Genomic DNA, 27,590 nt, shown 5'->3' on the forward strand with positions numbered 1-27,590 from the left:
TCACTCTTTTCTTCCAACGAAGAGGCATCGCAAGACAGGAGTTGGCTTCTGTTCAGGAACCAAAACAATGAGCCCCTGCAATATGACGATAAGCCAGACTATTCTGATAAACAATAACTGTTGTTGTGGATGGACAGTTACGTGATCAATAGCCTGCCTTTCGGCACTCGGAATCGCCTTCTCCGAAGTCGCCTCACTATCAAGGGATTACAGCGCAAGCCTTGAAGAACTTATGGGATGCTCGCTGGATAGTTCTCTGCGTAATTGTCTTTGTACGACGCTAGCCGAAAATAAGCAGACGCTTTGAAATCCAAGCAACCAAAAAGACGGTCTTCTTCCCTTCTGTCATCTAAGAATGACCGACTACCTTTTTGGGCCTGTACGGCTCTTCCAAATATTTCTCTTCCTCCTCTGTCAAACTCACTTCTCTTGCTGTTAAAGCCTCATCAATCCGTTCAATAGAGCTGAATCCGATGATAGGACTGGTAACCCTACTCTTAATCCAAGCTATAGCGATCTCGCTCATTTTCCTCCCTTTCTTCTTGGAGATCTCTTCCACTCTGCGGATAATTTCAAGGTCCTCCTCGGTAAGATTGTTGGTCTTTAGGTACAACTCAGCTCGAGGCGTGACAGGTTCGACGGAAGGCGGGCGGGCAAGGAAACCTCGTTCCAGCGGAGACCACTATGATCACACATAAGTTTCTACTCCTCAGCAGTTCAGTGTTGAAGAATGGATGCCGCACCGGAATGAGTCCTACACCTGTTTCCCTGCAGAATCTGTTCATTTCCCGCTCTTCTTCTCGGTATAGGAGATTGTACTTGTTTTGCATGGAAATGAATTTGGTCCACCCGCGCTTCTCCGCACAGAATTGCATCATCGCAAATTGATATGTGCACATCGAGCTTGCCCCAATGTATCGGACCTTTCCTGATTTCACCAAATCGTGGAGTGCCTCCATGGTCTCTTCAATCGGAGTTTCATCGTCGAATCGATGAATCTGGAGCAGATCGATATAATCCGTCTTGAGCCTCTTCAAAGAGGCGTTCACCGCAGAGAAAATTGCCTGGCGCGAGAGCCCTATACACAACTATCAGCATAATCATTCTGAGTATTTCGATGCGGAGCAGCAAACCAAGTTGATTGACATAATCTTTGCTACGAGCATACACCTTGTTTTGTCCAAATGCCATAACATTGTCGTGCTCGCTGACAACGGCCCAGCATTTGGTCATGATCACCAGTTTTTCGCGGGGAATGCTGTACTTTTCAATGGCTTTGGCGATAATTTCTTCTGAGATGCCATTTGAATACACATTGGCCGTATCCCACTGGGGGCTATATTAGCTTCTCTGGATGTCATCTCACGGTTTATAATGGAAGGGCAGCAATACAGTATTTAAACCCTTGTCGTACGCAGCTTTCAAGAGAGGAAGGGCCTATGGTTTGACAGTTGGTGTGAGCAAGATCTAAACAATCCTTGCAGACTTGACCGTAGGGCATGATACCTTGTCTTCCTCGATCACCCATGGAGCCCATGAGGTCGAACCGAAACTCATAGCTCCAAGGATTGGGACGGAAACTTTCAAGCCGCTACGACCCAATTTTCGATAATCAACCTTGGTGGACTTGATGGATTCCTGAAGGAATGCGGGGAGATTTGTTGCGGCCATTGTTGTAACTAGGTGACGAAGAGCGAAGAAGGATATTCCTGCAGCCGAAGATATATTCCTAGCCAGCTAAATTGGAATTGCGACTGAATCCCAAGGGCCTTCAACTTGTACAGAGTCTCACTCTTAAATTTTGATCGGAATTCTCGTCGTGACGGGATAATTAGTAATGTTTTCGGGTTATCAGTTCATAGTTTCCCCGTGGTGGTGGGGGCATCGGTCGAGTTGTCAATAGTAACTAAACTCTGGTACCTGGTGGATGAGCGATTTGAGAACGCGTTCACACTGCTTTGCCGGCGACAGCATTCTAAGCGGTCCGGCAGTTAAAAACGGGTTGCTGCGCTCTTATCTGTGGGCCGGGACCGTTGAGGAACGTCACAAATCCGCAAATGACTCCTCCGCACTACGGAGTACCCAACACCGCCAAGTCGAAATTCCTTCCTGAAGCCTATGGTTGAGTTGTATTTGTAACTACTCCATACCCAAGTTTATTATCTAACCACCTGGCAACAACCACAGAGTGGTTATCCACGGGTTGATACGAAGTACAGAGTGTGATATGCATTATGTATGCCTCTAGCGGGGATTTCTGGCTTGCTGAAGGAGGTACGGCGTACTGAGTACTGCAGGTAAGCTCGCCTCTCACGTGACCAATATAAAAAGGTTCCAAATCCTCGTAACTAACGTTCAGTGAGGTTAGTCATCATAGAAGCTTGTTTGACACGTTTGCATCCTCTGACCATCAGCGAAAGATTCCTGAACTCGACGAATCGCACGCTCAACCTCCATCCTTGATTCAGCTTTCTTTCTGTTTCTTTTGCCCCGTTTTTATATTACAGGGTTGATTTGCATTCTATCTGGTGTACCGGTTTCTTTCTTTCATATCAGGACGTTGAAGCGACGCGGAACCCACGACTACCAAAATGTCGTCAGCCCTCTTTGGCTCCACCACCAGCACGACAGGCGATCTCTCTAAGGATGTTGCCCTGTCCTCGCCGCCGGAGGATAGCATCTCCGATCTCGCATTTTCAAGTGTTAGCGACCACCTTGCAGTGGCATCATGGGATAAGAAAGTCCGTATCTACGAGATCAACGAACAAGGAATGAGTGAAGGGAAAGCGCTGTTTGAGCACCAGGGTCCTGTTCTGAACTGCTGTTGGTCGCCTGTACGTATTCGAATTCAGCCTGCTGTCTTTTCTCCTGCTCAGGTCCTGACATGTGTTTTACATTGTAGGATGGAACCAAGGTTGTCGGTGTCGGTGCAGATAAAGCCGCCCGTATGCTCGACTTAGCTGGCAACCCCAGCAATCCTGTTCAAGTCGCAGCGCATGACGCGCCTATTCGATGCTGCCGCATGATTTCAAATCCAGCAAATTCAAGCCAGCCTTTGCTCGTCACCGGCTCGTGGGATAAAACTGTAAAGTACTGGGATCTGCGACAGTCTACGCCCATTGCGTCTCTCGATTGTCAAGAACGGGTATACACAATGGACGTTAGGAACAAGCTTCTCGTCATCGGCACGGCAGATCGATATATTAATATTGTGAATCTGGACCAACCTACAAAGTTCTACAAGACCATGCAATCGCCCCTCAAGTGGCAAACAAGAGTTGTCAGCTGCTTCACGGATGCTACAGGGTTCGCAGTTGGCAGCATTGAGGGTCGCTGTGCGATTCAGTATGTTGAAGACAAGGATTCTAGCTCGAACTTCAGTTTCAAGTGTCACCGCGAAAGCCCCAGTGGCTCCACAACCATCAGCAACGTCTATTCTGTCAATTCCATCGCCTTCCACCCCACACACGGCACATTCAGTACGGCAGGCAGCGACGGAACGTTCCATTTTTGGGATAAAGATGCCAAGCACAGACTTAAGGGATTTCCAAATGTCGGAGGGACGATTTCCTGTTCCACCTTCAACCGTAACGGGAACATTTTTGCCTATGCAGTGAGCTATGACTGGAGCAAGGGATATACTGGCAATACTCCACAAACTCCGAATAAGGTCATGATGCATCCTGTCGCCGCAGAAGAAGTCCGACCTCGCCCTTCAAACGCACGCAGGACCAGATGATGCGATATCGTGCACCCGATTAATTCTAATACAATAACCAAGGACCACCAACATGCATTCACAGGAGCCCTGCGTCTTAGGATCTAGAAAGTGCCGTTTACTCCTATACGTTAGCACACGTCGAAGCAGGCCGGCCGCGATTGAATAATATACCATTTCCATAACAGTGACATGATGGCTGTTCCCCGAGCATGTGCTCTTTTCTATGCCTTTCCTTCCCGCCGACTCCTTTACCTAAAAGCTGTACCACAAACGCATTGACCATTCGTGTCCTTTCCACCTCTGATTTTGATTATTCTGGAATGACCGCGATGTTTGGACATGGTATTCTGGCTGCTGTTATCTCCCATTTGAGTATGATTCCCTTCGTTGCCTCTGGTCAGTCTACGAGTTTCTTTCTAGTCCTCAAATAGAATAGGTATGACAAACTTCACCACGCAGGAGGGGGTTAAGAGTATAGAATACTTCTACACCTCTTCCAATAATCAGGCAGCTATTGCGCAGATACCAGTCTTATCATTTATGTCTAGAACCCATGGTATACATAATGTATATCCATCTATGTTTTCTCTAAAGGAAAAAGGGCGACATAAAAACTGAAGGGAATAGAAAAGTATTTCCCCAATGTGTCAGACAGCATCAGAAAAGATAATCACATCATATCATAAGAGATAACCCACGGAAAAAAACAATACTCTTTCATCGCCATTGGCAAGTATTAAGATGTGGGAATCGTGACTTGGGCAACGCCATCAGTAATCTTCTCCACCGCTTCACCCTTCTTGTCTTCTGCTGTTGCAGAAACAGCTTCTGCACCTCCCTTTGCAGAGGTCTCCACATTCTTTCCCACGCGTTCATCCTCTTTATCTCCCTTGGGCTGCTTCTTCTTCTCCTTCTTTTTAGCCTTGTTTGCGGCCTTTTTTGCGGCCACTTTGGCAGCTTCTTCCTCCTTCTTTCGCCTTTCGGCCTGGGAACCACCAAACATTTCCCGCCATTCATCAGCCTTCTTGACGTCGATGTTAGAGAAGAGATACTTTGCTTTGCCAATCTTATGGCCAGCCTTGATGGCAGTAGGCTTCCAACCGTCCTTGAGGTCTTCTAGGGATGGGATATTTTTGAATGGAGCATTTAGTTGTTCGAGAATGGACTTTGATGTTGCGGGGAGGTACGGAGAGAAGACGCTGGCACAAAGGTGAATTAAGTTAGTCACTATGCCGACCACGGTGGCAGCCCGTTCTGGTTCGTTGGCAATGAGAGAATTGTCGAGTTTGTTTGATTGAATGAGGTTGTTGCCGGCTTCAGCGACCCTCATAGCGGTGATGAGCCCAGCACGAAGGTGAACCCCTTCCATTTCTTCAATGTACTGACGGAGAATGGCTGTTACGTCATCTAGAACGGGGTTGAATGATTCCGGAATGGTAAAATCAGGCACAACGCTGCTGTAAGCTTTGGGACTCGCTATCAGTTTGACAACTCGATTTACGAGGTTTCCCAGTTTCGCAAGAAGCTCTCCATTGTTGGCATCGATGAAGGAACGCCATTCAAATTGGGTATCGCCAGTTTCTGGTCGGTTCTTGAGAAGGTAGTATCTCCACACATCTGGGGGAATGCCAGTGTCCTTGGCATTGTTTCCAAAGACACCGATACCGCGGGATTTGCTGAACTTGCCGTTCTCATAGTTAAGATATTCGGTGGTGCTAAGGTGGTGCAACATGGTCCAATTGTCCTTTGTTCCTAACTGGCAGCCGGGAAAAATGACAGCGTGGAAGGGTACATTATCTTTTCCGAGGAACTGGTATAATCGGACGTCCTCTGGATTTCTCCACCAGAGCTCCCAATCATCGGTGTAGTTGGCCGTTATGGAAGGATATCCAATACAAGCCTCGAACCAGACGTAAAGAACTTTGTTGTCATAGCCTTCGAGAGGAACCGGTACACCCCATTTTAAATCTCGCGTAATGCCACGATCTTTGAGGCCCTCCTTCAGCCATGATTCGGTAATGACTCGACTGTTTTTCGGCCAGTCTCCTTTCTCTATAGCGGGGCGAACCCAATCTTCAATCTGCGGCTGAAGTTTATCCAATAGAAGATGAATATGTTTCGTTGGACGGCTAACTGGTGTCGCGCCGTCGACCTTACAACGGGGATTAATCAAATCGAAAGGATCCAGGAGAGAGCCGCATTTATCGCACTGGTCTCCTCTGGCATCATCGTAGTGGCACCGGGGGCATTCGCCCTCCACATATCGGTCTGCTAAAAAGGATTGGTGCTTTTCGCAAAATGGCTGTTCCGCGGTCTTCTCCTCCAGGTATCCATTCTTGTAGAGTCGCTTAAAAATGCTCTGCGATATTTCGGTATGCTTTTGCGTTGGAGTCCGGCCGAAAAAGTCAAACCCGATCTCGAACCATTCATAAACTTCCTGGTGAATTTTGTTGTATTTGGCGCATAGCTCCTCGGGCGTCACACCTTCTTCGAGCGCCTTGGTTTCCGTCGCCGTGCCATATTCGTCAGTTCCGCAGACGTATAGAGTCGGTCTGCCACAGGCTTTGTGATATCTGCTCAGGTCTGCTTAGTTTCGCTGCAAGGATTCATCGGGGCACTTGGACCAACCTAGCAAAGACATCGGCACTAAGAACGGAGCCCACAATGTTTCCGAGATGGGGAACGTTATTTACGTAAGGCAAGGCGCTGGTAACGAGAATATTCCGTTGGCCCTTCTGGGGCAGGATTTTCTCTTGGGAACCCATATTGCTTGTTCGATGGGGAGTTAGTTGTTGCAGACAGGGGGAACGGGGGGGGTGTTTTCTGAAATGGCGGGGGCGGGGAGACAAAAAAAAATAAATTTCGGAGCCGGAGCGGGAGAGGAAAGCTATTGAGTCATCCACACACCGAAGTGACACAACTTTCTTTCCATGTTCCTTGATTTGAGATATCCCGCCAAGCAAAAACTTCCTTATATTACGACGTGCCAACATCAAACATGGACATTGACAGCTTACTTGACTTGGAGGAGACCTTCTACGCCGAGGGGTACGAGCTCGGATTTAAGGACGGAGAAGTCGCCGGCTACAACGAAGGATGCGTATTCGCGGTTGAAAATGGATTTGAAAAATTTCAAGAGATGGGAAGACTATACGGCAAGGGAATAATTTGGGCGAAGCGATTACCCGGGAATCATGGCTTGTTACACGCTTCCAAGAGCTTGAATGGCGCTGCTGAGGGCGCTGAAGCAGTCTCCACGAATACCCCTGATCGTGATGATGTCCACCTCCCTGACCTACCTCCCAACCCCCGACTAGAGAAGCATCTCGCGGCGTTTCTTTCCCTGGTGGATCCTTTGACGCTTTCGATGGAAAATGCAGAAGAAGCGGTCGCTGAATTCGATGAAAGGCTGAAAAAAGCAACTGCCAAAGCCAAAATTATAGAGAAGCTACTGGGGGAAACGAGTACAAGTTTGGGGCACGCGAGGCGGGGTGTCGGATCTGATAACATTGAGGATATTGGAGCGCTTCCGCCGAGAATAATACAAGAAGACTGAGTCTCCTTTTCGCCAATCTTTATTCACGAGTGCCCTTGCAACCTTTGCCGGCCTTCCGGGTCTACTCTAAGACGTCGCTTGGATGCAAAGTGGAAGACACCCGTAACCGGCTGGGTAGAATGACGAATGGACCTACCATTATTCTCTTCGAGGGAAGTATGCGCAGCCGCAAGGCCACTAAAGCATTTCTGCCCGGGAATGTGCATGCGTATATGCATATTCCACCTGTGGCAAACAAGCATATACGGAAACGGAATTCGGGAAAATTACGGGAATTCTTACTCCTGAAGAAGTGGAGGGGTTCGAGTCTCGGGAAATATAGCACTATGGGCAACTCTCTGACCGGTTGTTAAGTGGCTGATGATACTGTTGCGAGAAGCATGCCCGCGACAGTACCGGTTGAAAGATTGCTATAACGGGCAATCTGGTAACTAAGGGGTTTGTATAGGGATAGGTAACTAGATATAGAAACCATGCTACCATGTAGACCAATACGCCGTCGATGGATATTTTCCGCGTTGATAAACAGTGCAATTACACAGGATGTTTTTCAGTCGCTGTACTGCAAGCTTCTAACTGCCATTGCGAGTACCCCTTCCCTCGTCTTGTGACCGCCAATGAAGCCGCTCGCATGAGTAAATATGGCTCCCTCGGGGATCGGGGCGAGATTCTTACTCTGGGTTTCAGCAGCTATGACACCGTCAAGGTCTGAATCTCGGACTCCACGCCAGGGCGCGGGAAGCGGCTTCCTAGATTCGAAGCTCGATTCGTCAACGGGGACACACTGTATCCGCCACTTGGCACCTGGATCTGTGGACTCCGGATAGAGGACATAGAATACTTCTTTTCCAAGCCTTGGGTCGTCGGATGGAGCGATAGTGGATGCTCCCGGAGCGTTTACCTCCAAGTTATATAGGTGCTCCTTCCACGGCACCCCACCTTTTGGGAGCAAGATGATTCTGCCAGAGGGATGAACGTCAAATCGGGCTTCATAAGCGGCCCGCACAGTTTCTCGGGCAGGTAACCAGGAGCCAGATGCAGCACGGAGCTTCCTGACAAATGTCTCTCCGATGAATTTGCTTGCCTTGGCGAAGAGGCCATCCTCGTCGAGGTTTTCGATGGGATCTGGCAGATTCATATCGCCGATTAGGGAGCCAATATTGATTCCTCCATCGCGGAAGCGCTTCTGCAAGCCTGAAGCAGCAAGCGCTTGGGGCTCATAGACGGATATGCCATTATCATTTGCGTCCAGGGCCTCAATGAAATCGGTGTACAACTTTTCGTATACAAGCTGAACATCTTCGTGGTCAATTGGCTTAGACATGTGTTGGGCGACAATTGCCTTCCCAAAGTGCAAGTATACTAGGCCAGCAGACGATAGTCTCGTCTGATGGTTTGGAAAGGTGTTTTGAAAAGTGCGTTGATGGTGATCATAGCGATTCCTTGCTGGGTCGTATTCCCCACCAACATCAACAACGGTGTGGCAGGCGGCCAGCTGCTCTGTATCTCTGGTGCGAATGAGGGGCGAGGAAGAATACGTTGGCAGCATCCGAAGAAGATACACGGCTAGGGCCTCGTCTGCGTGGAAATGCCCACTAGGGTTATGTCAACATGCTTTCTCTGACAAAAATTTCAAGCAGACATAATTACTTGTGGGTGCCGATCAGAGGACCAGCTGCCTTGACTTTCTTCGAAGCTGATTCCTGTGCCATCCTGAGCAGTCGAGAATAAACGCGACTCATAAATCGCTGCGGAAAGAAGGCGGTTTCGGAGGGGATCGTAAGAACTTGCAGCGACGAGCAAATGGCGCGCCGGGTGGTTGAGTGGGTGAACGAGTTAGCTAGCTAGTTGTTTCAACTAAACTAGTTAACCATTCGCCTATGACGTGAGAATGCATCTTAGCACAGCTAGGATCGATGAACCAAGTCTTAATAACCGGCGAGAGGTGACCCCGGGGGAAAAACAGTGTTTCCTAGCAGGCATTACACATCTTGATATGTATTTAATGTTAGAGTACGGGAGTAATTGCTTAAAGAGCTCATTCTAGCTCTGCTTCTCGCTTGCACGCGACCCTACACTACGAGCATGTGTTGGCCGCGATTTTAGGGGGAAGCAAAAATTAAGCCAAAAAGGAAAATCAAATTTAATTGTGATAAATAAAAGAACGGAGAAGACGCTCTGGCTTATTTCTTTCTTTTTCTTCTTCCTCCTCGTCTCCTCCTGAATTCTCTTTCTATCATCACTATCATCAGAGTTACATGTAATTGTTGTGGATTGAATATATTAAAATTTAGCCTCTGGACACTCTGGCATCATTATCGTCATCGTCATCGTCGCCGTCACCAAATCGCTTGCTGCTTTTGGCTATTCCCCAGTTCCCACGAAGCTAGCCGGCGTCCCTCTACCAAAACAACGCTTGAAATTTTCCTACCTTCGAGCATCGGTTCGGTTTCGTCTGACCGGGACATCTCGACACAGCAAAGCCTACAGCCAAGTCGTTATCTTGGAGACAGGCACGAGGGAACACCCAAAAGACAGCACCAGACTGCAGATCGTCTTAAAAGGGCCTCTTCCGAGATTGTTCGCACCGCACAGTCAGGCAGTCTTTGGTTCCCGATTCCACTCGAATAGCTTCAACGGTGCGTACAGCTAGCTTCCACTTATCGATGTGGATCGTACGTCTCATTTCGTCCGCTTTCTTCCTCACCGCCATCGTTCTGTCCATTCCCCTCGCGTTCGATGTCGGTGGGAGAACCTGCGGCCTGGCATATTCCCTGTCTCTGGCAACGTTCTACTTTTTACTCTCCGTGCTCAAGCTCACCACCCCGGATAACTCGCGAGTTCGTTATGCCTTGATCATCCTCGCCAGGTCAACACAATGGATAGTTGCACCTATACTCCTGATCTGGTCCCTAAATAAATTTTCTGTCGACTCCGATAACTCCAGCGGCTGGGTAGAGAGGACGTTCAATGGGAAGAGAGCACAAGATACTTCAATCCATGAATGGATATTCGGTGCCAACGGCTTGATCGAAACAGTGTCGCTAGGGAGCTGGGACAAGCTTCTCGGATGGTCTACTCCAGTCTTCCAGTTGGCTGAGGGGTTTTGCAGTCTGCTAGTCATCCAGGCTGCCGGTCAAATCACAAGATGGCTAGTTAATAGAGGTGGAAGAAGTGACAGCTGGATGGTAAGCTATGTTTCGTGTCTACGCCCCCAAAGATCCCCCGACCTAACTCCTGCTTAGATCAGCCTCCTTGTTATGTCCGCCTCGGTTATCTCGAGCTCAATTTACTTTCTATGGCGTGTGCTACGGTTTCCAGAGATCAGCAGCGTTGATTCCGCTTTAATCGGGGTCGCAATCACATGTGCTGTGTTCCTTTGCGCATGGGGCATTGGGAGCGGTCGAGGAAATCCGGTGGAGAGCTCCCTATTGTTTGCCTACATCGTTCTCTGCATCTATCAGATATTCACCGACTATCAACCCTCGACACCCTTAGAGACACCATCCGTGTCCTCGCAACCCGACTTTCCTCCGCTTCCACCCATCATCATGGCCTCGTACACAACGCTTATGCATACGCTGTCTGCCTTGCCGTCCATCATCCACACCGCTTTTAATATCGTGAGCGCCGCTTTCAGTGCCATCAGCCCTTCCGTCCTGATATCTTTGCTGTATCGTTTGTTTGTGCTCTATGCATCGACAAGGATTATCCCTGCAGTTCGGGAATCTGGAGCAAGAGCTCTATCCCAGGAAGCGTCTCTTGATGATTCCGACGGTGCTGGTCAATTTTTGGGTTTCTTGAGCTGGTTTTCACCATCCATTCTCATTGCCGTTTACACCAGCTTGCTGATGCAACATTTTGCTGCCCAATCCACGGGAGCAAATGGGGAATGGTGGAAGAGTGCTGGAGCCATGGGCGGGAACTTTTGGAGATGGGTCAACCTGGGATGCACGATGGGGCTTTACGCGGTCGAGTTGTGGTTGGGCAAGCAGGACGATATTGATGGTGGCTTGACTGGACATTGGAAGACAGACTGAAACGTGAACTGGAGCTCTGAAAGAATATCGACACATGACTACCATCGGAAGCAATATTTTGCCATCCACCCAAGCAAGCGTTTTATTTGGATTATTTCGACACAGTTGGATACCTGACATGAGATGATGAAGTCGGAGGCCATATGTCCAGCGTGGCTGTTTAGTCAGTCTCCAAGAAGCTGCTTACCGGTTCGCAGCGTGTAAATTGCGATGCATTTTATTCTCGCAATCCGAGTTATATCCCCCTAGACTCGGACGCTTCCGAACGCTCTTATGATATCTTGATTATCGGAAATTACGCTTGCGAACACATTCGCTTAAGAGTCCTTCGTTCCGCGGTCGATTTCGGATCTGATCCATTTTTTGGGCCGGATTTGGAGGACATTACGTCGTCTAACTCCTGCCCATTCTTGCTAAGCATCCAAGTCCCTCTTAAACGTACCCGAGAACCCTAACTGCGACCTGCCGTGCGGCCGGGCTCGACCGAATCATGGTGGTATGATCACCAAGTCTTAGGGCGAAGACGAGAGAAGAGTAGGATATCCAGGCGTTGCTGTATCAAGAGATAAACATCCCAAATGAAGAATCCCATCGCCCTTGCCCTTCATCCACTGTATTTTATCCCTGTTCCTTTAGTCACCTATCATCACTGCCAGATTCACACAATGCAAAGCTACTAACAAACCACCGCAAATCCAACAGAAAGTCCCTGCCTTGCGCTCCCTCAGCCTTTTCTTCTAACTTGTTTCTTTATCTGTTTTGATTATAACGATGCATGCTGAGCAAAGGGGGAAAAATTGCAAAGTTATGTGTGTACAATATATCACTCGGGTTAAGGTAATTGATAATTTGAAAGCATTGAATTGAATATCATTGCCGTCATTTGGAAAATAAATATACTTGGACTTGATTTAGTAAATCAGCAGAGCAGTTGCAAATGATGAACGCTTCTCAGCCGGAAGCATGACAACACAGGAAAAACACATTTCATGTCAGAAAATTTTAGAAAAAGGGGGAAAAACAGGCGAAAAAGCAGAGGAAAAGGGACATCACAGGTAAAGAAAAAGGTCAAGAGAAAATAACTAGAGGCGTGGAAAAGTAGTGGTGTTGATTTGGATATAGAGGCAGAATGCTTTCATAACAAATGCAGAGTTACTTGGTCATGAGAGGAAACACAGGGTGACAGATAAAGCCCCATTAATCCCAAAAACAGATACGCAGAGAGACAGAAGGGATGTCACGGGTTGCTCAAGGAGAAGGGGAGAGGGAAGTATTGGGGAGGGATGAGTAGGCTGGTTTTAGAGAGTGAAGGAGAAGAAGAGAAGTTGTGGTCAAAGGAGCTGGGAAGCAACGTAAAGTCCAGACTAGTTGGACAGCTTGTTGAGGACATGCGAGGGTCTTTTAGATATGGGATAAGGAAGGGAGCAGTAACAGTAAGGATAAAAAGCAAAGGAGCTCCACAACGAGATTCCAGGCTCACAGCCCTGGAAAGCTCACTGACCACTCAGCATTCCACAAGCGGACACCCACGATATATCCATACCCATTCGGTACTCCATATGAATCACCCAGTGCAAAGAACTGTTTAACGGTTGCCATCTCAATAAGCAAATCATACCACCAACTTCAAGATTGTAGCCAAATTCTCTCCCCTTTCACTTCACGCCGGGGGAACTTCAAGACTATCTCCGAATTGGCAAACCGCCTGTGACTCGTGGAGGACTTATGCTCCCTTCTTTGGTGTCACGATTGCGCGCTTCAGCACTAGTGAGACCCTCACCAGCGTCTTTGGACCTCTCTTTCTGGCCCTCCTCCCCAAGCCCGCTATCTCCCAGACTCGACTTTCGGTGTGGGAAGTTACTTTCTCGGATCGGACTACGGCTCATCCCGACGGGTAACCCGTTATGGGATCCGCCAGTCTGGGTTGGGGAATGACCATTGAAATGTCCGGGAATGGGGCTTGCTTGGGGAGGTGAGGTTGCAGTCAGGTGAGGGATATTTTCCGGGACAGGATGACGGGAACCGATGCTGGTGACTCCAACGTCGGATGCTTTGCCGGCTTTGCTAAGAGCATAGTCGCCCGAGTCAAAATATTTTCGTTCCTATATGGGGGCTATTAGCATCAGAATAGACATGATGAGGGGTTTCCAAGGAGAGGCCCGGATTGAAACAAATGGATGGATCAACCTTCAGCTTATTTTGGAGCAGGTCTTTCTTGTTTGGAATTTTCCCATACAGCCGCAAAAGACGCTGTTCATCGGGGCTCAGAGACTAGGAGCAGACGAAGGATTGGGTTAGCGGGGAATGTGTGAACTTGAGTCTAGGTAGAAAGGGTGGGGGTGGAAATTACATTGATGTCGATCTTATTCTGCTGATGAGGGTTCATGGCTGTGGTTTGGGCGTATGGCACCGTGAAGGCAAAATTCGGTCAACTTTGAGCAGCCAGCTGTGGTCGTGAGCAGAGACGTCCAGTGCGGTGATGATGATGTTAACGAGGAGGAGGTAAGGTTTCAGACGAGCCAGGATAGCATAGGTGGGTTTGGCAGCAATCCCAATGGATGAAAAAGTAAATAATTGCTACTGCATGAGGGAAACAAGAGCTGGTAGAGAGGCAGGTTGAAGAGCAGAAGGGGGGCGAGAGAAGGGTTGGCGAGCGAGTGCTGACGACTTGAACTCGATGTTATTCAACTGGGTTGGGTGGTTATCGATAAGGTGATCAGCTGGGAGCTCACGACCGAACTAGCAAACTCTCTTGTGGGTGAAGAGGGGTCGTGGAAAGCCGTTTCTTCCGTTTCACGGTTCAACTTGCTTGACAAGGATCAACACTTCAATCTTGCCAGGCTCTATGATAATATCGCCATTCTTATGGGCTAGGAATAGGGACGTGAAATTCTTCATTTTGGCTTCAAAGGCTCTCCAGAAGTCATTGTGTTTCCGCAAACAACATGAATCACCTCTCCCACACCAAACTCAGATCTCAAGCCATTCTCATAAACCAGTTAGTTAATCATCTACAGAAGACAAACTGTCCTCCACGTCTTCTCTTGCTCCAGCCTTTCTAACAGCGCCATGTCCCGCTTCAAAAGGCCAGTGTACTTATCTCATCTTGTACTTATCCGGCCATCAAGCTTGCTCCAGGATGCACACCGGCCCTACTAGGCCTGTGGTCTGCCCACCCCCAGAACTCTCCCTCACCGTTTTGCAAAGGGAGCGGGTGACATTGTCCGCCCTTCCCCTTGCCTTTTCTTTTCCCGCGTCCTTCTTTTTTTTTTTTTTTTTTTTTTTTTTTTTTTCCCTCAGCTATCGCGCCAATGTCGGCAGCGTCAGAGTCTGGGCGTCGAAGCGGCAACAATTGTTGGCCGATAGCTTGCACATTTCGACCTTAATCGAAGAGGGTCTGAAAACTAGCGAGGTTGTTTGCGCGATCGCTGCTGGGGATGAATTGTGATCTCTGGTGACTGTTTGCCTCAGCTGCCCGTTCTCAGCTGGAGAGAGGATCATCATCATCATTGAATCTGTATTGACCGGATCCAGTCAATATGTACGAGAATTGCTGGCAGCCGTATCGACTTCAACGGATTATGCTTCACAACAAGAGGTTAAATTGCTCTGATAATGAGATGATCTGGCTTAGGAGTCAACTACGGATTAGGATTGGCATTTTCAGCAATAGTTGATACCTTCTACCCTTTATCGCACTCTCTATCGATTTCTTGGGACGTCAAAGTATGTGATATTTCCGCTGCAAACGGCGAACATCCATTATGAATAGCCACCTCCGTCGGCATGTCGGGAGTAAACGTACGTTCCAACATATCTTTTTCCATGGTAAATGCGTTCCGCTCCAAGGACGCCCGCAGTTGCCGCCTGCTTGCATCCAATTTCACCTACATGTATAACCTTGGATGCTGCAGCGTGTCACCAACATAACCCCATTATGTTAGACGCCTGCCTCGAGAAATTCTGGGATACAGAGTTCCTCAACGAACGTCAGCAACCTTTTGCTGTGAGTTCATGCGGTAGTTCCAGTACTTAACTACTAGCCAACATAGCGGGTTTAAGATGGGAATTCGGATTGAAGTCTTCCAAGCAGGGTAGTTCCAGGACATGGGATTTTCTGTCACATATTATTCGAATGGACAAACTCAGTGTCAAGCGGGCCACTGGTTCCCCCGCATGCATATCAAAGCGTTCGAGGAATGGAATGGGCCAGGCTCCGGACACATTCGTTGGGAGCATCCTGGTTCCGCATGAAAGTGACGTAGGCTTGAGATGACTAGACCATATGGCCGGTGTTTTCAATGTCTTAGATCCCCGAAGGAATCACGTTGTGCTCTCAATATTATAGCCTATCCTTCCAAGTCTAATTCGTGTGACATGTGGAGGAATTGTAAAATTCTATGGTGATACAGCGCAAGAGTAGACACTTGCAACTCGACCATTTGCTTGTAAACATCGGATTCAGTAGTAAATACCTAGCTGCCTGTCCAGGCAAACAACCAATGTGTAAATGCATAATGAATGTAGTTTTACTTGTTTTCATTGTATGCACGGCCCAACAGTTGGGAAATTTTCTGTGCTGGATGCATGGGCCTGCATCGATTTTCGTACCCCATCTCTGGATCTCGGGCCGATGGTTAGTTAACTACAAGATTTTTCCAGAATATCTAATTTTTACTTTTTGTATAGCATAGAAAAGCGAAAAAGTGGTTTGTTTGCCGCGCGCTACATTTCCTCGAGTTCTAGAATTTTCTGCTGATGACGATTAGCAGCGGCCAGCCCGCAAAGACCGAGTTACAGACAAACAGGAGGTGCACCTATCGACAAATCTCTCGATTGAGGACTCTGCACAAGATTTGAGGTAGCTGAAGCACTCTAGGTTTCGGGCACTGGCGAACCTGAAATTGGTACTCACCTCATCAGAAAAAGCGCAAGACGGAGTTTGATATCAACGGGATAAAATACAATGGGCGAGATACCACGAACGACCACCAAAACCTATGTTGTTGAGCATCTGGATCCGGAGTTAGGCCCATGGTCTGCTCTCGAGTACGGATCTATCGCAAAGGAATCCTGCGCAGCAGGCGCTAAATTCATGCTCACCTCCGTTCCAGAGTCGCTGCAATTGCCGCCTGAACTGGCTGCTTTGGACAGCTTACATGTGGAGCACCGAGGTGTCGAAGAGATTTTTTCCAGCCAGAAGCCCAGGGTCTGCTTACTAGATCCAGCCGCTACATCAGAATTATCCCCGGCGGATGGAGATGCGTTCGATATCTTTCTTTATGGGGGCATCCTTGGTATGACCCGATAAAGACTCTGGCACAGATGACTTTGTTTTCGTGCAATGCCAGAAGCATTTTTGGATATGAATCAGCTACTAATTGGGTACCTGCTTGCTTTAGGAGATGACCCTCCGCGAGGTACGGTTGTCTGCTAGCTTTCTCTTTAAGCATACCCAATGCCTAATCGCAAGCACATTAACGCGGTTTTTGTCTATAGATAGGACATCAGAATTGCGCAAGAAGGGTTATGCGGGTAGAAGACTAGGGCCTAAGCAGATGACAACCGATACTGCAGTCAGGGTAACTCGCATGGTCGTCGAGGACAAAGGTAACTTCCCAGCTCCATTCGCATTCCCTTCATGCTTACAGGGCATGGATACAGCTCCTCTGGACCAGATTGAATGGGTAGATTATCCAGAGTTACGACTCGACAAGCACGAAACTACGGAAATGCCATTTAGGTATGTGAAAGCTCGAGAAGGGGAGCCCGTGATGCCCGAGGTAAGCTGGCTGATGCCTAGAGCTGGACCCCTTTGCCGAGTTTGCGCTGACGAGTCTCCTGCAGGGGATGATTGAGCTCATTAAAAAGGATGCGGATAAAGGGCTAGAGGATTTGCTATGACGAACTTGCTAAATATTCCGTGGAATCTGACGGGGCATACTCTGGAGAAAGGCCCATTGCGCAGAAAGGATCAGCGGATCAGCAGATCCCTGTTTGGGACTCGTTACATACTCCATGTTGAATTAATGCATTCAAGGCTTCCCAAGAGATTAAAAGTTAGAAGTCACTTTGATTCGCGATGCCAGTAAAAGGAAATCATTCTTGTATCTTTCGCAGTTCATTCTCAACTTCTTCTACTAGAATCTCCGGTTTTGACCGCTCCGTACTTCCGCCTGTTGCAGTCCGGATAGCACGTTATCACCGCACTAAAACAGTTGCTCGGTAACAGCTAGCGCAAGCTTAAAATAGTGTGTTGCTCCACTTGGTATACAGGATACGTAGCTGCGGCTGCATATCCGGGACTGGATACCGAGGATTTACATTGGCGTTGTCAGCGGTGGGTCGGGTTGCACACTAGCTCGGGTGTTCTGGGAGATGTGGCCATCTCGCCAACATTAACAAGAACGGCGATACCACCTCATAACCGCCCGCCCCCTTGAACTTGCAACACAGCCCGGACCCTCTCGCCATTTTGACAGGTATGCATTGCTATTTGTCTCTCTTGGGCTCTTAACCTCTCTATTTTCTCTCGTTTTCTTCGGTTTCTTCGTCAAGGGAAGCTCCATGTTCCTGCGGCAATTCCGCAACCCGCATCGATAGGCCCGTTGTTTCAACCAAAAGAACATCCAAATCCTCACGGAACAGGCGTCTTTTTCCAGAGGCAAAGACCACCGTTTCATACATGATTCCTAAATATCGTTTGCAATAGTTGAGCGAAGAGTTCCATTCAGGCGTGGGGACTTGTTCTGCCGGAGCGGTCATCGCTGCCCACCATGCCCTCGACATCCACCTTTACTCGAACGCCGGCGTTCCTGCTACATACATTGGCGAGATGGCTTTTAGTATGGGGGGTATTGGGAAGCTCGGTTGTTGCTGAAAAGAAGTGTGCTTCGAATTACTACGTTCGTTCGCTCCCAGGACAGCCGGACGGTCCCCTACTGAAGATGCATGCTGGGTGAGGCGAGCCGTGGCGGGAATTCCGCCCCCCCCAGTCAATTTTTTATTGATTATCTTCGCCTCTGGGGCTATTTGTGCTAACGTTATTTTCTTGATAGACATGTCGAAGTTGACCACAAAAACAATGGGAACCTTTTCTTCTGGCATTTTCAGAATCGTCATATCGCTAATCGTCAACGAACTGTTATTTGGCTAAATGGAGGGCCCGGGTGCAGCTCTATGGATGGCGCTTTAATGGAGATTGGACCGTATCGATTAAAGGACGATCACACCTTGATATATAATGAAGGATCTTGGGACGAATTTGCGAATATCTTGTTCGTGGACCAGCCTGTTGGCACAGGATTCAGTTATGTCAATACCAATAGCTATATCCACGAATTGGACGAGATGGCAAGCCATTTCGTCACGTTCCTGGAAAAATGGTTTGAGTTGTTCCCTGAGTATGAGCATGATGATGTAAGTTACCCTACCTGTTCCACAACCTTGGCCTCTGTTAATCCGTGCTAACCTTTGGTCGCAGCTATATTTCGCCGGCGAATCCTATGCCGGACAGTATATACCTTATATTGCTAAAGCGATTTTAGATCGTAACAAAAATACCACAACCCAAGCACAAAATCGACTCTGGAACCTCAAAGGCCTGCTTATTGGCAACGGGTGGATCTCCCCTGTGGAACAATATCAGGCCTATCTAACCTATGCCTACAAGGAGAACCTTATACAAAGCGGCACCGATGCTGCTAAACGGGTTGAAAGGGCACATTCGGAATGTATATCCGAGCTCGATAGCGGTGGTAAGGACCGGATCCACGCTGGCGCTTGTGAAAAGGTCCTCTCTGCAGTTCTTGAGGTGACAAGAGAAAATGGCAAATGTATAAACATGTATGACATCAGACTTAGGGACGAATTCCCTTCATGTGGGATGAACTGGCCGCCAGATTTAAAGCATATAACCCCATACCTCCGTCGGGACGATGTTATCAGTGCTTTACATGTCAACGATGACAAAAGAACTGGCTGGCGGGAATGCACAGGAGCAGTGTCGAGCAACTTTAATGCGCGCAATTCCAAGCCGTCAGTGCAATTGTTGCCAGAAATTCTCGAGTCTGGAATCCCTATTACCTTGTTCAGCGGGGCCAAAGATTTTATCTGCAATCATATTGGCACTGAACAGTTTATCCACAACATGCAATGGTCTGGCGGAATGGGCTTCGAGCTTTCGCCCGGAGTCTGGGCACCACGACACGACTGGACTTTTGAAGGAGAGGCCGCAGGCTATTACCAAGAAGCGCGGAATCTAACATATGTATTATTTTACAACGCCAGCCATATGGTACCATTTGACTTCGGGAGACGGTCGCGTGACATGCTTGACAGATTTTTGGGTGTTGATATCACTAGCATTGGAGGAAATCCTGCGGATTCTCGCATCGACGGTGAAAAAGGAGCTCTCACTTCTGTTGGTAACCACCCCAACAGCACTACTGCCGAGCAGCGCGAGAAGGAGAAACTCAAAGCTGCAACTTGGGCAGCTTATTATAAATCGGGAGAAGTTGCCCTTGTTGTTGTTGCCATTGCTGCAGCTGTCTGGGGATTCTTTATTTGGCGCTCTCGTCGCCAGCGACAAGGGAGTGGATACCGTGGTATTTACCCAAATCTCAACGGCCTAAGCTCCGGATCTTTTTCCGGATTCCGAAATAAACGCTCGTCCCATGATGATATAGAGGCCGCTGCAGATTTTGACGCTTCCGAATTGGACACTTTACGCGGTACGGACGATAGGTCCCCGGGTGCGAATGGTCACTGCAGTGTAGGAGGAGATAGCGAGGATGAGGATGAAAAGTTCGGTGCACAGAAGGAATCGTACCATCCTAGCAATATGCCTTCATCATCCAGCTCATAAGCTCTGTGTTTTCTACTGTTCTCCTCTTTCACCGTTCCAAAATCTGATTAATCTGCATATACGTGTTGGAAGGAGTCTGGCGCGCTGGCTAGACATTGATTGTCATGTGAATGATTTGTTATACATTTTTCGAGACCACATTAGATATCTTTTGAACATTCAGTCGTTTATATTGCCCCGAAGCTGGGGAGAATCAAAAGTGATAAGAGCAATGTCCGAAAGCTTTCTCATTTCCGGGCTTAATGTACGCAGTAATGGAACAGAGATTCCTCAAAATCGAAGCACGGCGTCGAGGGGAATTATCGCTCTAACGTCCAGACTCTGACAACACCATCATCTCCAGTACTTAAAAGGACCTCTTCTTCATTAGCATGGTCCATTTCCGAATTGTCGAAATTTTGTTGCTGAGACTTGCGCTGATCCGCTCGTTTCGCCCAGCAGACATGATTGACCTCATAAATCTCGTGAGCGGCATCCACACATGCTACAACTTCCCATGCTGTAGATGGCGCGGTTCTCTCTCCGTTGGCTTTCTGGGTCTCTCGTGCTGAATCTGGTTTATCTTGTTCTGATGTGGTGTGCACCGGAGGTTTGGAAGTGAAACGTTCTTGATAGATGACAATCCGTCCATCTGCGCCCGTGGAAGCGATTAGACCTGTCTTCTTGCTCCATGCTACGGAGTATATAGACAGGTCATGCATGGCAGGTAACTGGCATTCTTCGATCCAGGTTTCATCAATAGTAGCAGGGCGAATTGTACTCGGTATTGATGAATACTGAACCGGAGGTGGCTTTTCTTGGGGTTGTTTTCGCCATATTCGGATGGTCTTGTCGTCTGAGCAGGAAACAAGGCGTGGACCAGACATAGAACGCTCTTCTATCCATTTCTTTCGTTCGCATGGCGCCAGTTTCCCGTTTTCGGGATCAATTGGCATAGTAGTAGGGGCGCCATCGCCGTTGTCACCAGCGATTGACGTAGGAGCCTCCCATTCGACACACCAAACAGTGCCTTCGTGACCTCTTAGACAAGCTACCTGTCCCCAATCGTCCACATCCTCTCTCCAGAGCCGAATGGTATCATCATAGCTCCCCGAAGCGAGACATTCCTCCTCCGGATGCCATGCCACCCACTTCACGTCACCTGAATGCTCCTGCAACACGGCCACCGTTTCAAAATTATTATCCCCATCCTCTAGATCTTCCCATATCCAAATCGACTTATCACGCGAGCACGTTGCTAGTAGTGACCCGCCAGAAGACCAAGACACTGATTTCACCTCGCTATCATGCCCGTCCAACAGCACGGCGAAACCCCACTCCTCATCTTCATCCTCTTCATCGCCATCCGTATCATCCCCCTCCTGGCGGTCCGCCTCCGCTAATCCACCTGCAAGTCCTAGCATGTCCCGTTCTGCCCTCCCAAATCCATCCCATCGTCTCCAGACTCCAACTGTAGCATCGAAGCTAGCTGTGGCGAGCACGCTTTCGCCTTTTACGTGGGGTTTCCAAGCGCACGACCGCACCGAGCGTTTGTGGCCGCCAGATATGGTAGATAAGAGGGTGAAGTTCACGAGTGAGTAGACTCGAACTGATTTATCAGCGCAGCATGTTGCAGCTATGGGGAGGCGCGGGTGCGAGGAGGTGAGCCAGGTGCGGTCCTGAGAAGGCGGGGTAAGGTCAGAGAGATGCTTGAGAGATCCCCCGGGTGTCGACGACGGCATGGTAGCTGGAAAGGAGAGCGGGACAAGTGAGGATTGTGCGAAATTCCGTGGCGGACTGGCTGCGACTCTCTCTTATGGTTTTCGTCCTCAGGATGGAGGCAGTGATGATAAATGAGAAAGCGTCTTGAGTGACTGCAAGAGTGGAGCCACCCTGGAAGACCTAACGAGTTAATTGATCATGTACAAAGCATATCAGCCGCTCTGTTTGTGATTATCTACTACTTCGATGAGAGATTGACGATTATGATGGTCGTGGGATATTTTCTCGAAGTTTGAATTGGTACCAAGCTGATAAGGGCGAAGCAAGCAATTGATTCTCATAGCACCAGATAGAGTTCGCTATTATAGAGGATTAAAACGTAGTTGGAATATTTACATGTGTATCCGAATCTTGGTTTCTATGATACAATATTTATCCCGTATGCGCCTGGTTGCTAACATGGTCCTAGTTAGCTATAATAACTTTTGGAATTGAGCCACAACAAGCAAGACAGAGAAGATCCTGAGGGAAAACACAAAAAAAAAAAAGAAGAGAGCCAGCAGCGATATCACCAAGCAACAAGAAGATCATCGAACATCGAAAAAAACCGTTCCCATTAAAGCTGTATTAATACTATTCACATTATCATCCATTAGAGATCCCACTGAACGTCGGCTGTCTCTCGACATATGGCGCAGAGTTCGTCCACGAACGTCTCGTACGCGCCAGCGTAGCTGGCTTCAGCCATGACACCGAGGTCCTGCATCTCAAAACCACCAGTGCTACAGAAAGATGCTGGACGTTCCGTGACATCCACGGTTACTTGATTGCTGACCATGATACCTCCCCAAGGAGGTTTCTTGTTCGATTGACCATCGTCGATTTCGGAAATGGTGGCTTTAGAAAGGTCGCTCTTTCGGCTTGGCCGTATGCCGTGGGAATTTTGGGTGGATGAACCGACCAAAGACGACGCTTGGGATCCTTTTTTGGGGGTTGGGTGTGCCGCACAATGGCCGAATTCTTCGAGAACGGATTGTTGGAAATTGGCGTTGTCCACAATGCCCGGGTACACCTGCTGTTGGGCAGTGAAGAGACTGAGAGGGGTAAGACAAAGGGGATGAGGGGGAATGCTGGACTGTAAACCAGTAATGAAACGGAACGAAAAGGCAGTGCATTTGCCTGACCCTCCAGGCTGCCCGGGTAAGCGGCAGGGAATCATGATCTTTCGAGCAGAAAATTTAGCCATCCCAAAAGCAGAGCTCTCAGTTAAGTCCGCAAGGTCAGATGTTGCATTGTACATCTGCTGGCAAAACAATTGCATTTCAGGCTTAGTAGGCCTGTCGCCATGTTGTTTGAGCCACTTTAGGCAAAGATTCAATGGCCATTCATCCATTCGAGATAAAATATCAAGCTGCCATTGTGAGATGGATGTGATCGGTAACCGCACATGAGGAAGAAGATTCGGTGCATCTTTGCGCGCAAGGACATCAAACCCTTTTTTGACCGAAGGATAAAGAGAGAAACAGATCAAATAAACACCGGGTTCCATCATCTCCTGCGTGGAACCGTAGCTTCGTAGATTCTCCAAGTTTATCAGCATCTCATCGGGAGGTATTTGCATAGCCCGTGCTATCATTGGAGCTATCTGTGGCCCAGCAGCGAACCGCCATCCACCCGCAGAAAGTTGCACAGCTTCTTCTCTATTCAGATGACGCACAGCGAACAAAAATTGGCCTTTCCCTAGAACCCTCTGAGGCGGGCATAGCGACTCAGGATCGGTTTCTGAATCAAGCTTCAATTTCCCGGGCTGAGTCCCTGTGATCATCACATCATCATACAACACCCCCATCTTATCGAGAGGCTGGTGGAGCTTGTCCGCAAGCTCTTGAGCTGCCACGCAGAAAAGTTCTTTGAAAACGGATTCGAAATTCATGTCCACATCAACACCACCATACGCCTCCGTACTATTGCCGGGATAAAACCGCTTCGTGGCTGTGTCAGAGAGAAGATGATACTTCATTCCAGGAATGAGTTTCCTAAAGATGGACCAGTTGTGACTCGCACGGAATGCCCAAATAAATGCCGGGTGGGTTCTACCGAATTCCTCGTCGGCAAAAGTCTATTTATATAGCTTGTTAGTTATCCACAAAGGAAAGTAGGGATAAAAAGCCCTAAGCATCTCGTACCCTATCAATATATTGATTCGTGATCTTTTGGGTCGGTAGGAGGCCTTCTGGTGAGACCATAACTCCACCTGAGGGATCAAAAAATGCGGATGCCAACACTAGCTGTCCAACGCGATGGGCCGAACGGTTGTATTGTCGCTTGGTGAAAATCGCAAGGAATATAAGAAACGCGCATGCTGCGCAAGACTGCCAAAAGATAATTAGCCAGCAATACCAAAATTAAATCTGGACCGGTTTCAAACATACTAGTGTAGTGCAGACAATCACAGTCTGGCTGGACGATAGCTGGCCTCCGTTGTTCAGGAATATCCTTTTAACTCGATATGAAGTGCCCACCGATGCCGTCCAGTGCATCCCCGATACTGCGACAGCTAGAATGGAAGCGCAGAGCAGTCGCTTCCACCAGCTGTTTGTCCAAGAAGCACGCAATCGGAAAAACACCCCCAGGGCAGTAATACTTGCAGAAATTGCAATGATTGCCGCACCGATAATATTGGCAAGCTTGTAACTGCAGTAATAATTCGCTATTCCCAGTTGGCCGACATAATGCATACCACAAACAGCAGCACCGGTTAAAATTCCCGTGAGAACGATATAATATATTTCTGTGTTCTCGCTTATTCCAATGAAGTAAAATGCGATCATAAGAACGACAATCGGTAAGAGGAATGACACTGCGGTGAAGGCGGAGCTATAAGAGATTTGGTGATCGGTGCCATGGTGAAGGATGGTTGCCCGGTTTCCGATGAAGTGCATACACCAGATTCCAATACCCCCCATACACACTGCCGCACTAATTAGAAGATACCTATTCGAGTCAGTTAAGTCGGCTGCGATTAGAACTGTGAGAAGTGTTGGAGTCTTACCAATTATATAGGCCGAATCGAGACGTCCGCCGATGAAGCAATTCTAAACAGGTTGCACATCCAGCTAGGCTAACAAGATATGAGAGGACGATAAAGCCCGCACTGTATGATACGGGAACAAAATCATTTGTCCCAGATTCCCGTTCACTCGCCATTATTATCGACGAGTGCCGTATGGATGGATAAAACAACATAGGCTATCAGAGGTGGCGCTCTCTCGCAATACAGCAGAAAGCCAAGTGGGCGCGGCTCATTGTGAAAATCCCAAGGGATGAATTACAATGATACTACCTGGAAAAGTGAAGATGCATGTAGTTCATTGTCAAGGACCTTGAGCAGCCAGATGACCGGGGAAAGCCTTCAAAAATGCCTGAGCGGCGAGCACAAACTTTAGTTGGGATAAAGGAGATATAAGAAAAGCCCCGGGGCCAAGATCCGGAGACACTGGATCTTATAGACTGAGCTTATTTGTTTCGGGCTTTTTTAACTTTGGCATACTCTGGAGATGATTTGACAGTTGGCAGGGCTAAAAAATGCATTACCCACGGAGGAAACGGACAGGGAACGCTCTAGGAGACACGAGACGCATAAGAACTTAAGCACAAAGGAGAAAATTAAGGTAAACGGGTCTCCAGGTTCAGCATGGGAGGACGTTCAATCATAGAAGTTGCGCACATCCTCCTCCGTTCTCAGCTATTAAAGCAACGGCTAATGGGGAGGGTATCATCAGAGACTTGGACTTGTTGAAGCGAAGCGAGGGGAGGCAGGCTTCCACCAAAAACCCTGGCGATAGCGAGTCAAGACTACCTGGCTCGGCATCCCACACAACTGCAGGCCAGAATTCCCACCTTTCGCTCGCTGCATAATCCGTACTCGGGCTTGCTTGAGACCTGCCGTGATTGGCCAGGGCGTGGAGGAAAAGGACAAGGGGTGCGCAGAAGCTCGCCCAAGCCATTCCTCGGCCATCCTTGGACTGAGCTGAAGCAGCAACTTTCTAGCTAGCGTCATCTCAGGACGTTGTGGGTACCTCTTCAACTGCTGGTGTCGAGAGGGAGGGAGGATGCTGAGCTTTGATCACGGAGAATTGTGTCAGTTCGATAGTCGCGAAAGAGAATCTGAACATGACTCCACTGATTCACCCACCCTCGATCGCGCTATCCCCGAGAGGGACTTTTAAGGCGAAGATCTCCGGTGGCACCCTTCGCTCGCCCACTCACAGGTGTTTCACCCTGCCCGAGGATCCCACCCGAAGAATGGGAACAACGCCATCACGGCGGAATCGAGCAAAATCTCGGATGCTCGGCCCTGCCGGGTCTCTCTGGACATAGCAAAAATTAAAAAAGAAGAGTCCTAACGTTGTCGCTCGGTAACTAGCGACAGACTACGGAGCAGCCCACCTGACTTTGAGGGGGTGACAAATTCCTGGTGTTAGCGGTGAAAAAAATGAAGATCTGAAGTAATATCCGGCTATTTTCCTCCCCTGTACCAGAGTTGCATCGGCATTCAAGCATGCTGCTCTCGCTGTGCCGAACAGGCATATATTTCTGGAAGAGTGTGCCCTTTGTGGCTTGCTAGGGTTCGGATGAAAAATAACTAACTATTGCGCTTCAATGCGACTTAACGCACAGGGCACCTGAGCTTGTGGGACGCTACGTGCTCGTTACTCCATAGGGGTAAGCTAACTTTAGCAGTTCCCTTTTCGATTTATCCATGCAATGTCTTGGAAGTGAACGGAGGAAACAAGAGTTGGAAATCATTTGATTGGAGCAGGACGACATCAAACGCCATCCTCTAAATAAACTACATATCGGAGTACTCCGTACTCCGTACATATAATTGAGATCACGGAGAACTCTGAAAGAGGCAAACAGCCAATTACCTTCCAGGCACGCTGTGTACATCCAGCCAGCCACCCAGGGCCATTTCCCACATCCACAGAAAATTTATTTTGGCAAGGATAATCGTAAAAGCAGAAGACAGATCGCCGCGACCTTGAGCGTGGAGTGCGAGTGCTCCGCTGTTAGGGCATCGTATTCGACAGCTTCATCCTTCGCTCAACTGACCTTGTCGAAAACCCGTACCCAGGGAGCCATCATTGGCTTAGTCGAGCAAAAAGGTACGGAGTACTCCGTACTCTTCAAGAAAATCCACGATAAGAAGAATATCACGGAATCATGGATCTCGAGGACAAACCAGTTTCAGTCTCCAACACTCGCCGCTCGGAAGGCTCCACTTCAGCTTAGAAGTTATTCAAGAAGACTGGAAACCATCGTTGCGGAACATGCCAACCACGTGGGAAGTGTTCAGCCTTTTCCGAGTTGCGCAATTCCACTCTTCACGTGCGCTCACCGCCGGCCGACACTTCGAGTCTGGCCATCCGATATAGAAGCGATTTTGCTGTTTTGCGACCTTCGGCTTCTTCTTTCGGCTCACATGCTGGCTTCGGGGTCAACTTGATGAGCATTGATGGGGCTACAAACGTGTTTCAAGCGTATGCAATGTTGCAAAGCATCCAGTAGATTTCATGTCCATAGTCTATAGAGCCGAAAGCTATGATCAGGTTGTGTAGCTAGGTGTTCAAGTGAGCCAGCAGCAAGTTGATCTCAGAACATCAATGCCTTGGTTACGTGACTATAGTCCTTTATGGTCCCTAT

At 48.4% G+C, this 27,590-nt stretch overlaps 13 protein-coding genes across 13 annotated transcripts; 6 read left to right on the forward strand and 7 right to left on the reverse strand.

The window, feature by feature from the left end:
- Positions 1–239: 239 nt before the first annotated feature.
- CIMG_07172 (aldo-keto reductase) lies at positions 240–1,943 on the reverse strand. Its single transcript, XM_001243275.2, has 5 exons — positions 1,507–1,943; positions 1,393–1,437; positions 1,134–1,329; positions 744–1,078; positions 240–682 (listed from the first exon to the last, which is right to left on the reverse strand). The coding sequence occupies exons 1-5, from the start codon at positions 1,669–1,671 to the stop codon at positions 350–352; spliced, it is 1,074 nt and encodes a 357-aa protein (XP_001243276.2). The 5' UTR covers positions 1,672–1,943; the 3' UTR covers positions 240–349.
- A 518-nt stretch (positions 1,944–2,461) lies between these two features.
- On the forward strand, positions 2,462–4,377 carry CIMG_07173 (Poly(A)+ RNA export protein). Its single transcript, XM_001243276.2, has 2 exons — positions 2,462–2,834; positions 2,903–4,377. The coding sequence occupies exons 1-2, from the start codon at positions 2,592–2,594 to the stop codon at positions 3,737–3,739; spliced, it is 1,080 nt and encodes a 359-aa protein (XP_001243277.1). The 5' UTR covers positions 2,462–2,591; the 3' UTR covers positions 3,740–4,377.
- Positions 4,236–6,500, reverse strand: CIMG_07174 (methionyl-tRNA synthetase). The gene is made up of 2 exons (XM_001243277.2): positions 6,350–6,500; positions 4,236–6,294 (listed from the first exon to the last, which is right to left on the reverse strand). Exons 1-2 carry the CDS (start codon positions 6,484–6,486, stop codon positions 4,458–4,460), a joined length of 1,974 nt encoding a protein of 657 aa, XP_001243278.1. The 5' UTR covers positions 6,487–6,500; the 3' UTR covers positions 4,236–4,457.
- A 219-nt stretch (positions 6,501–6,719) lies between these two features.
- CIMG_07175 (uncharacterized protein) lies at positions 6,720–7,630 on the forward strand (the record flags this gene model as incomplete). Its single annotated transcript, XM_001243278.2, has 2 exons — positions 6,720–7,185; positions 7,236–7,630. The coding sequence occupies 2 exons, from the start codon at positions 6,720–6,722 to the stop codon at positions 7,628–7,630; spliced, it is 861 nt and encodes a 286-aa protein (XP_001243279.2).
- On the reverse strand, positions 7,585–9,079 carry CIMG_07176 (uncharacterized protein). Its single transcript, XM_001243279.2, has 2 exons — positions 8,928–9,079; positions 7,585–8,872 (listed from the first exon to the last, which is right to left on the reverse strand). Exons 1-2 carry the CDS (start codon positions 9,017–9,019, stop codon positions 7,828–7,830), a joined length of 1,137 nt encoding a protein of 378 aa, XP_001243280.2. The 5' UTR covers positions 9,020–9,079; the 3' UTR covers positions 7,585–7,827.
- Positions 9,080–9,436: 357 nt separating this feature from the next.
- Positions 9,437–12,190, forward strand: CIMG_07177 (uncharacterized protein). Its single transcript, XM_001243280.2, has 2 exons — positions 9,437–10,465; positions 10,523–12,190. Exons 1-2 carry the CDS (start codon positions 9,944–9,946, stop codon positions 11,315–11,317), a joined length of 1,317 nt encoding a protein of 438 aa, XP_001243281.1. The 5' UTR covers positions 9,437–9,943; the 3' UTR covers positions 11,318–12,190.
- Positions 12,166–13,985, reverse strand: CIMG_07178 (cAMP-regulated phosphoprotein family protein Igo1). Its single transcript, XM_001243281.2, has 3 exons — positions 13,668–13,985; positions 13,505–13,588; positions 12,166–13,419 (listed from the first exon to the last, which is right to left on the reverse strand). Exons 1-3 carry the CDS (start codon positions 13,701–13,703, stop codon positions 13,000–13,002), a joined length of 540 nt encoding a protein of 179 aa, XP_001243282.1. The 5' UTR covers positions 13,704–13,985; the 3' UTR covers positions 12,166–12,999.
- Positions 13,986–16,024: 2,039 nt separating this feature from the next.
- CIMG_07180 (protein-arginine N-methyltransferase SFM1) lies at positions 16,025–17,435 on the forward strand. Its single transcript, XM_001243283.2, has 5 exons — positions 16,025–16,614; positions 16,720–16,737; positions 16,817–16,927; positions 16,982–17,100; positions 17,165–17,435. The coding sequence occupies exons 1-5, from the start codon at positions 16,284–16,286 to the stop codon at positions 17,219–17,221; spliced, it is 636 nt and encodes a 211-aa protein (XP_001243284.1). The 5' UTR covers positions 16,025–16,283; the 3' UTR covers positions 17,222–17,435.
- Positions 17,436–17,761: 326 nt separating this feature from the next.
- CIMG_07181 (pheromone-processing carboxypeptidase KEX1) lies at positions 17,762–20,397 on the forward strand. The gene is made up of 3 exons (XM_001243284.2): positions 17,762–18,275; positions 18,376–18,736; positions 18,801–20,397. The coding sequence occupies exons 1-3, from the start codon at positions 18,094–18,096 to the stop codon at positions 20,181–20,183; spliced, it is 1,926 nt and encodes a 641-aa protein (XP_001243285.1). The 5' UTR covers positions 17,762–18,093; the 3' UTR covers positions 20,184–20,397.
- CIMG_07182 (WD repeat protein) lies at positions 20,283–22,318 on the reverse strand. The gene has a single exon (XM_001243285.2). The coding sequence runs from the start codon at positions 21,902–21,904 to the stop codon at positions 20,483–20,485; it is 1,422 nt and encodes a 473-aa protein (XP_001243286.1). The 5' UTR covers positions 21,905–22,318; the 3' UTR covers positions 20,283–20,482.
- Positions 22,319–22,536: 218 nt separating this feature from the next.
- CIMG_07183 (uncharacterized protein) lies at positions 22,537–25,091 on the reverse strand (the record flags this gene model as incomplete). Its single annotated transcript, XM_001243286.2, has 4 exons — positions 22,537–24,003; positions 24,071–24,256; positions 24,317–24,878; positions 24,937–25,091. 4 exons carry the CDS (start codon positions 25,089–25,091, stop codon positions 22,537–22,539), a joined length of 2,370 nt encoding a protein of 789 aa, XP_001243287.2.
- Positions 25,092–25,590: 499 nt separating this feature from the next.
- Positions 25,591–25,944, reverse strand: CIMG_07184 (uncharacterized protein; the record flags this gene model as incomplete). Its single annotated transcript, XM_001243287.2, has 2 exons — positions 25,591–25,629; positions 25,810–25,944. 2 exons carry the CDS (start codon positions 25,942–25,944, stop codon positions 25,591–25,593), a joined length of 174 nt encoding a protein of 57 aa, XP_001243288.2.
- Positions 25,945–26,651: 707 nt separating this feature from the next.
- Positions 26,652–27,455, forward strand: CIMG_11913 (uncharacterized protein; the record flags this gene model as incomplete). The annotated part of the gene is made up of 3 exons (XM_012358731.1): positions 26,652–26,662; positions 26,823–27,275; positions 27,323–27,455. 3 exons carry the CDS (start codon positions 26,652–26,654, stop codon positions 27,453–27,455), a joined length of 597 nt encoding a protein of 198 aa, XP_012214154.1.
- Between the last annotated feature and the right edge of the window lie 135 nt (positions 27,456–27,590).

This window comes from Coccidioides immitis (genome assembly GCF_000149335.2).
Source record: "Coccidioides immitis RS genomic scaffold supercont3.2, whole genome shotgun sequence".
NCBI lineage: Eukaryota > Fungi > Ascomycota > Eurotiomycetes > Onygenales > Onygenaceae > Coccidioides > Coccidioides immitis.

Bases quoted from the DNA above. Each gene is read 5' to 3' on its own strand.
- CIMG_07177 (XM_001243280.2), top strand. From the start codon at position 9,944: ATGTGGATCGTACGTCTCATTTCGTCCGCTTTCTTCCTCACCGCCATC. The intron at 10,466-10,522 runs GTAAGCTATGTT...ACTCCTGCTTAG, and splicing joins GAAGAAGTGACAGCTGGATG to ATCAGCCTCCTTGTTATGTC.
- CIMG_07176 (XM_001243279.2), bottom strand. From the start codon at position 9,019: ATGAGTCGCGTTTATTCTCGACTGCTCAGGATGGCACAGGAATCAGCT. The intron at 8,873-8,927 runs GTAATTATGTCT...ACATAACCCTAG, and splicing joins CCTCTGATCGGCACCCACAA to TGGGCATTTCCACGCAGACG.
- CIMG_07182 (XM_001243285.2), bottom strand. From the start codon at position 21,904: ATGCCGTCGTCGACACCCGGGGGATCTCTCAAGCATCTCTCTGACCTT.
- CIMG_07174 (XM_001243277.2), bottom strand. From the start codon at position 6,486: ATGGGTTCCCAAGAGAAAATCCTGCCCCAGAAGGGCCAACGGAATATT. The intron at 6,295-6,349 runs GTTGGTCCAAGT...AGACCTGAGCAG, and splicing joins AGTGCCGATGTCTTTGCTAG to ATATCACAAAGCCTGTGGCA.
- CIMG_07181 (XM_001243284.2), top strand. From the start codon at position 18,094: ATGCCCTCGACATCCACCTTTACTCGAACGCCGGCGTTCCTGCTACAT. The intron at 18,276-18,375 runs GTGAGGCGAGCC...TTTTCTTGATAG, and splicing joins CTACTGAAGATGCATGCTGG to ACATGTCGAAGTTGACCACA. The intron at 18,737-18,800 runs GTAAGTTACCCT...CTTTGGTCGCAG, and splicing joins CTGAGTATGAGCATGATGAT to CTATATTTCGCCGGCGAATC.
- CIMG_07180 (XM_001243283.2), top strand. From the start codon at position 16,284: ATGGGCGAGATACCACGAACGACCACCAAAACCTATGTTGTTGAGCAT. The intron at 16,928-16,981 runs GTAACTTCCCAG...GCATGGATACAG, and splicing joins CATGGTCGTCGAGGACAAAG to CTCCTCTGGACCAGATTGAA. The intron at 17,101-17,164 runs GTAAGCTGGCTG...AGTCTCCTGCAG, and splicing joins GGGAGCCCGTGATGCCCGAG to GGGATGATTGAGCTCATTAA.
- CIMG_07172 (XM_001243275.2), bottom strand. From the start codon at position 1,671: ATGGCCGCAACAAATCTCCCCGCATTCCTTCAGGAATCCATCAAGTCC. The intron at 1,330-1,392 runs GTATTGCTGCCC...TATAGCCCCCAG, and splicing joins ACGACAAGGGTTTAAATACT to TGGGATACGGCCAATGTGTA. The intron at 683-743 runs GTGCGGCATCCA...GTGTGATCATAG, and splicing joins CAGGTGTAGGACTCATTCCG to TGGTCTCCGCTGGAACGAGG.
- CIMG_07178 (XM_001243281.2), bottom strand. From the start codon at position 13,703: ATGAACCCTCATCAGCAGAATAAGATCGACATCAAT. The intron at 13,589-13,667 runs GTAATTTCCACC...GTCTGCTCCTAG, and splicing joins AGAATAAGATCGACATCAAT to TCTCTGAGCCCCGATGAACA. The intron at 13,420-13,504 runs GTTGATCCATCC...GCCCCCATATAG, and splicing joins TGCTCCAAAATAAGCTGAAG to GAACGAAAATATTTTGACTC.
- CIMG_07173 (XM_001243276.2), top strand. From the start codon at position 2,592: ATGTCGTCAGCCCTCTTTGGCTCCACCACCAGCACGACAGGCGATCTC. The intron at 2,835-2,902 runs GTACGTATTCGA...TTTACATTGTAG, and splicing joins TGAACTGCTGTTGGTCGCCT to GATGGAACCAAGGTTGTCGG.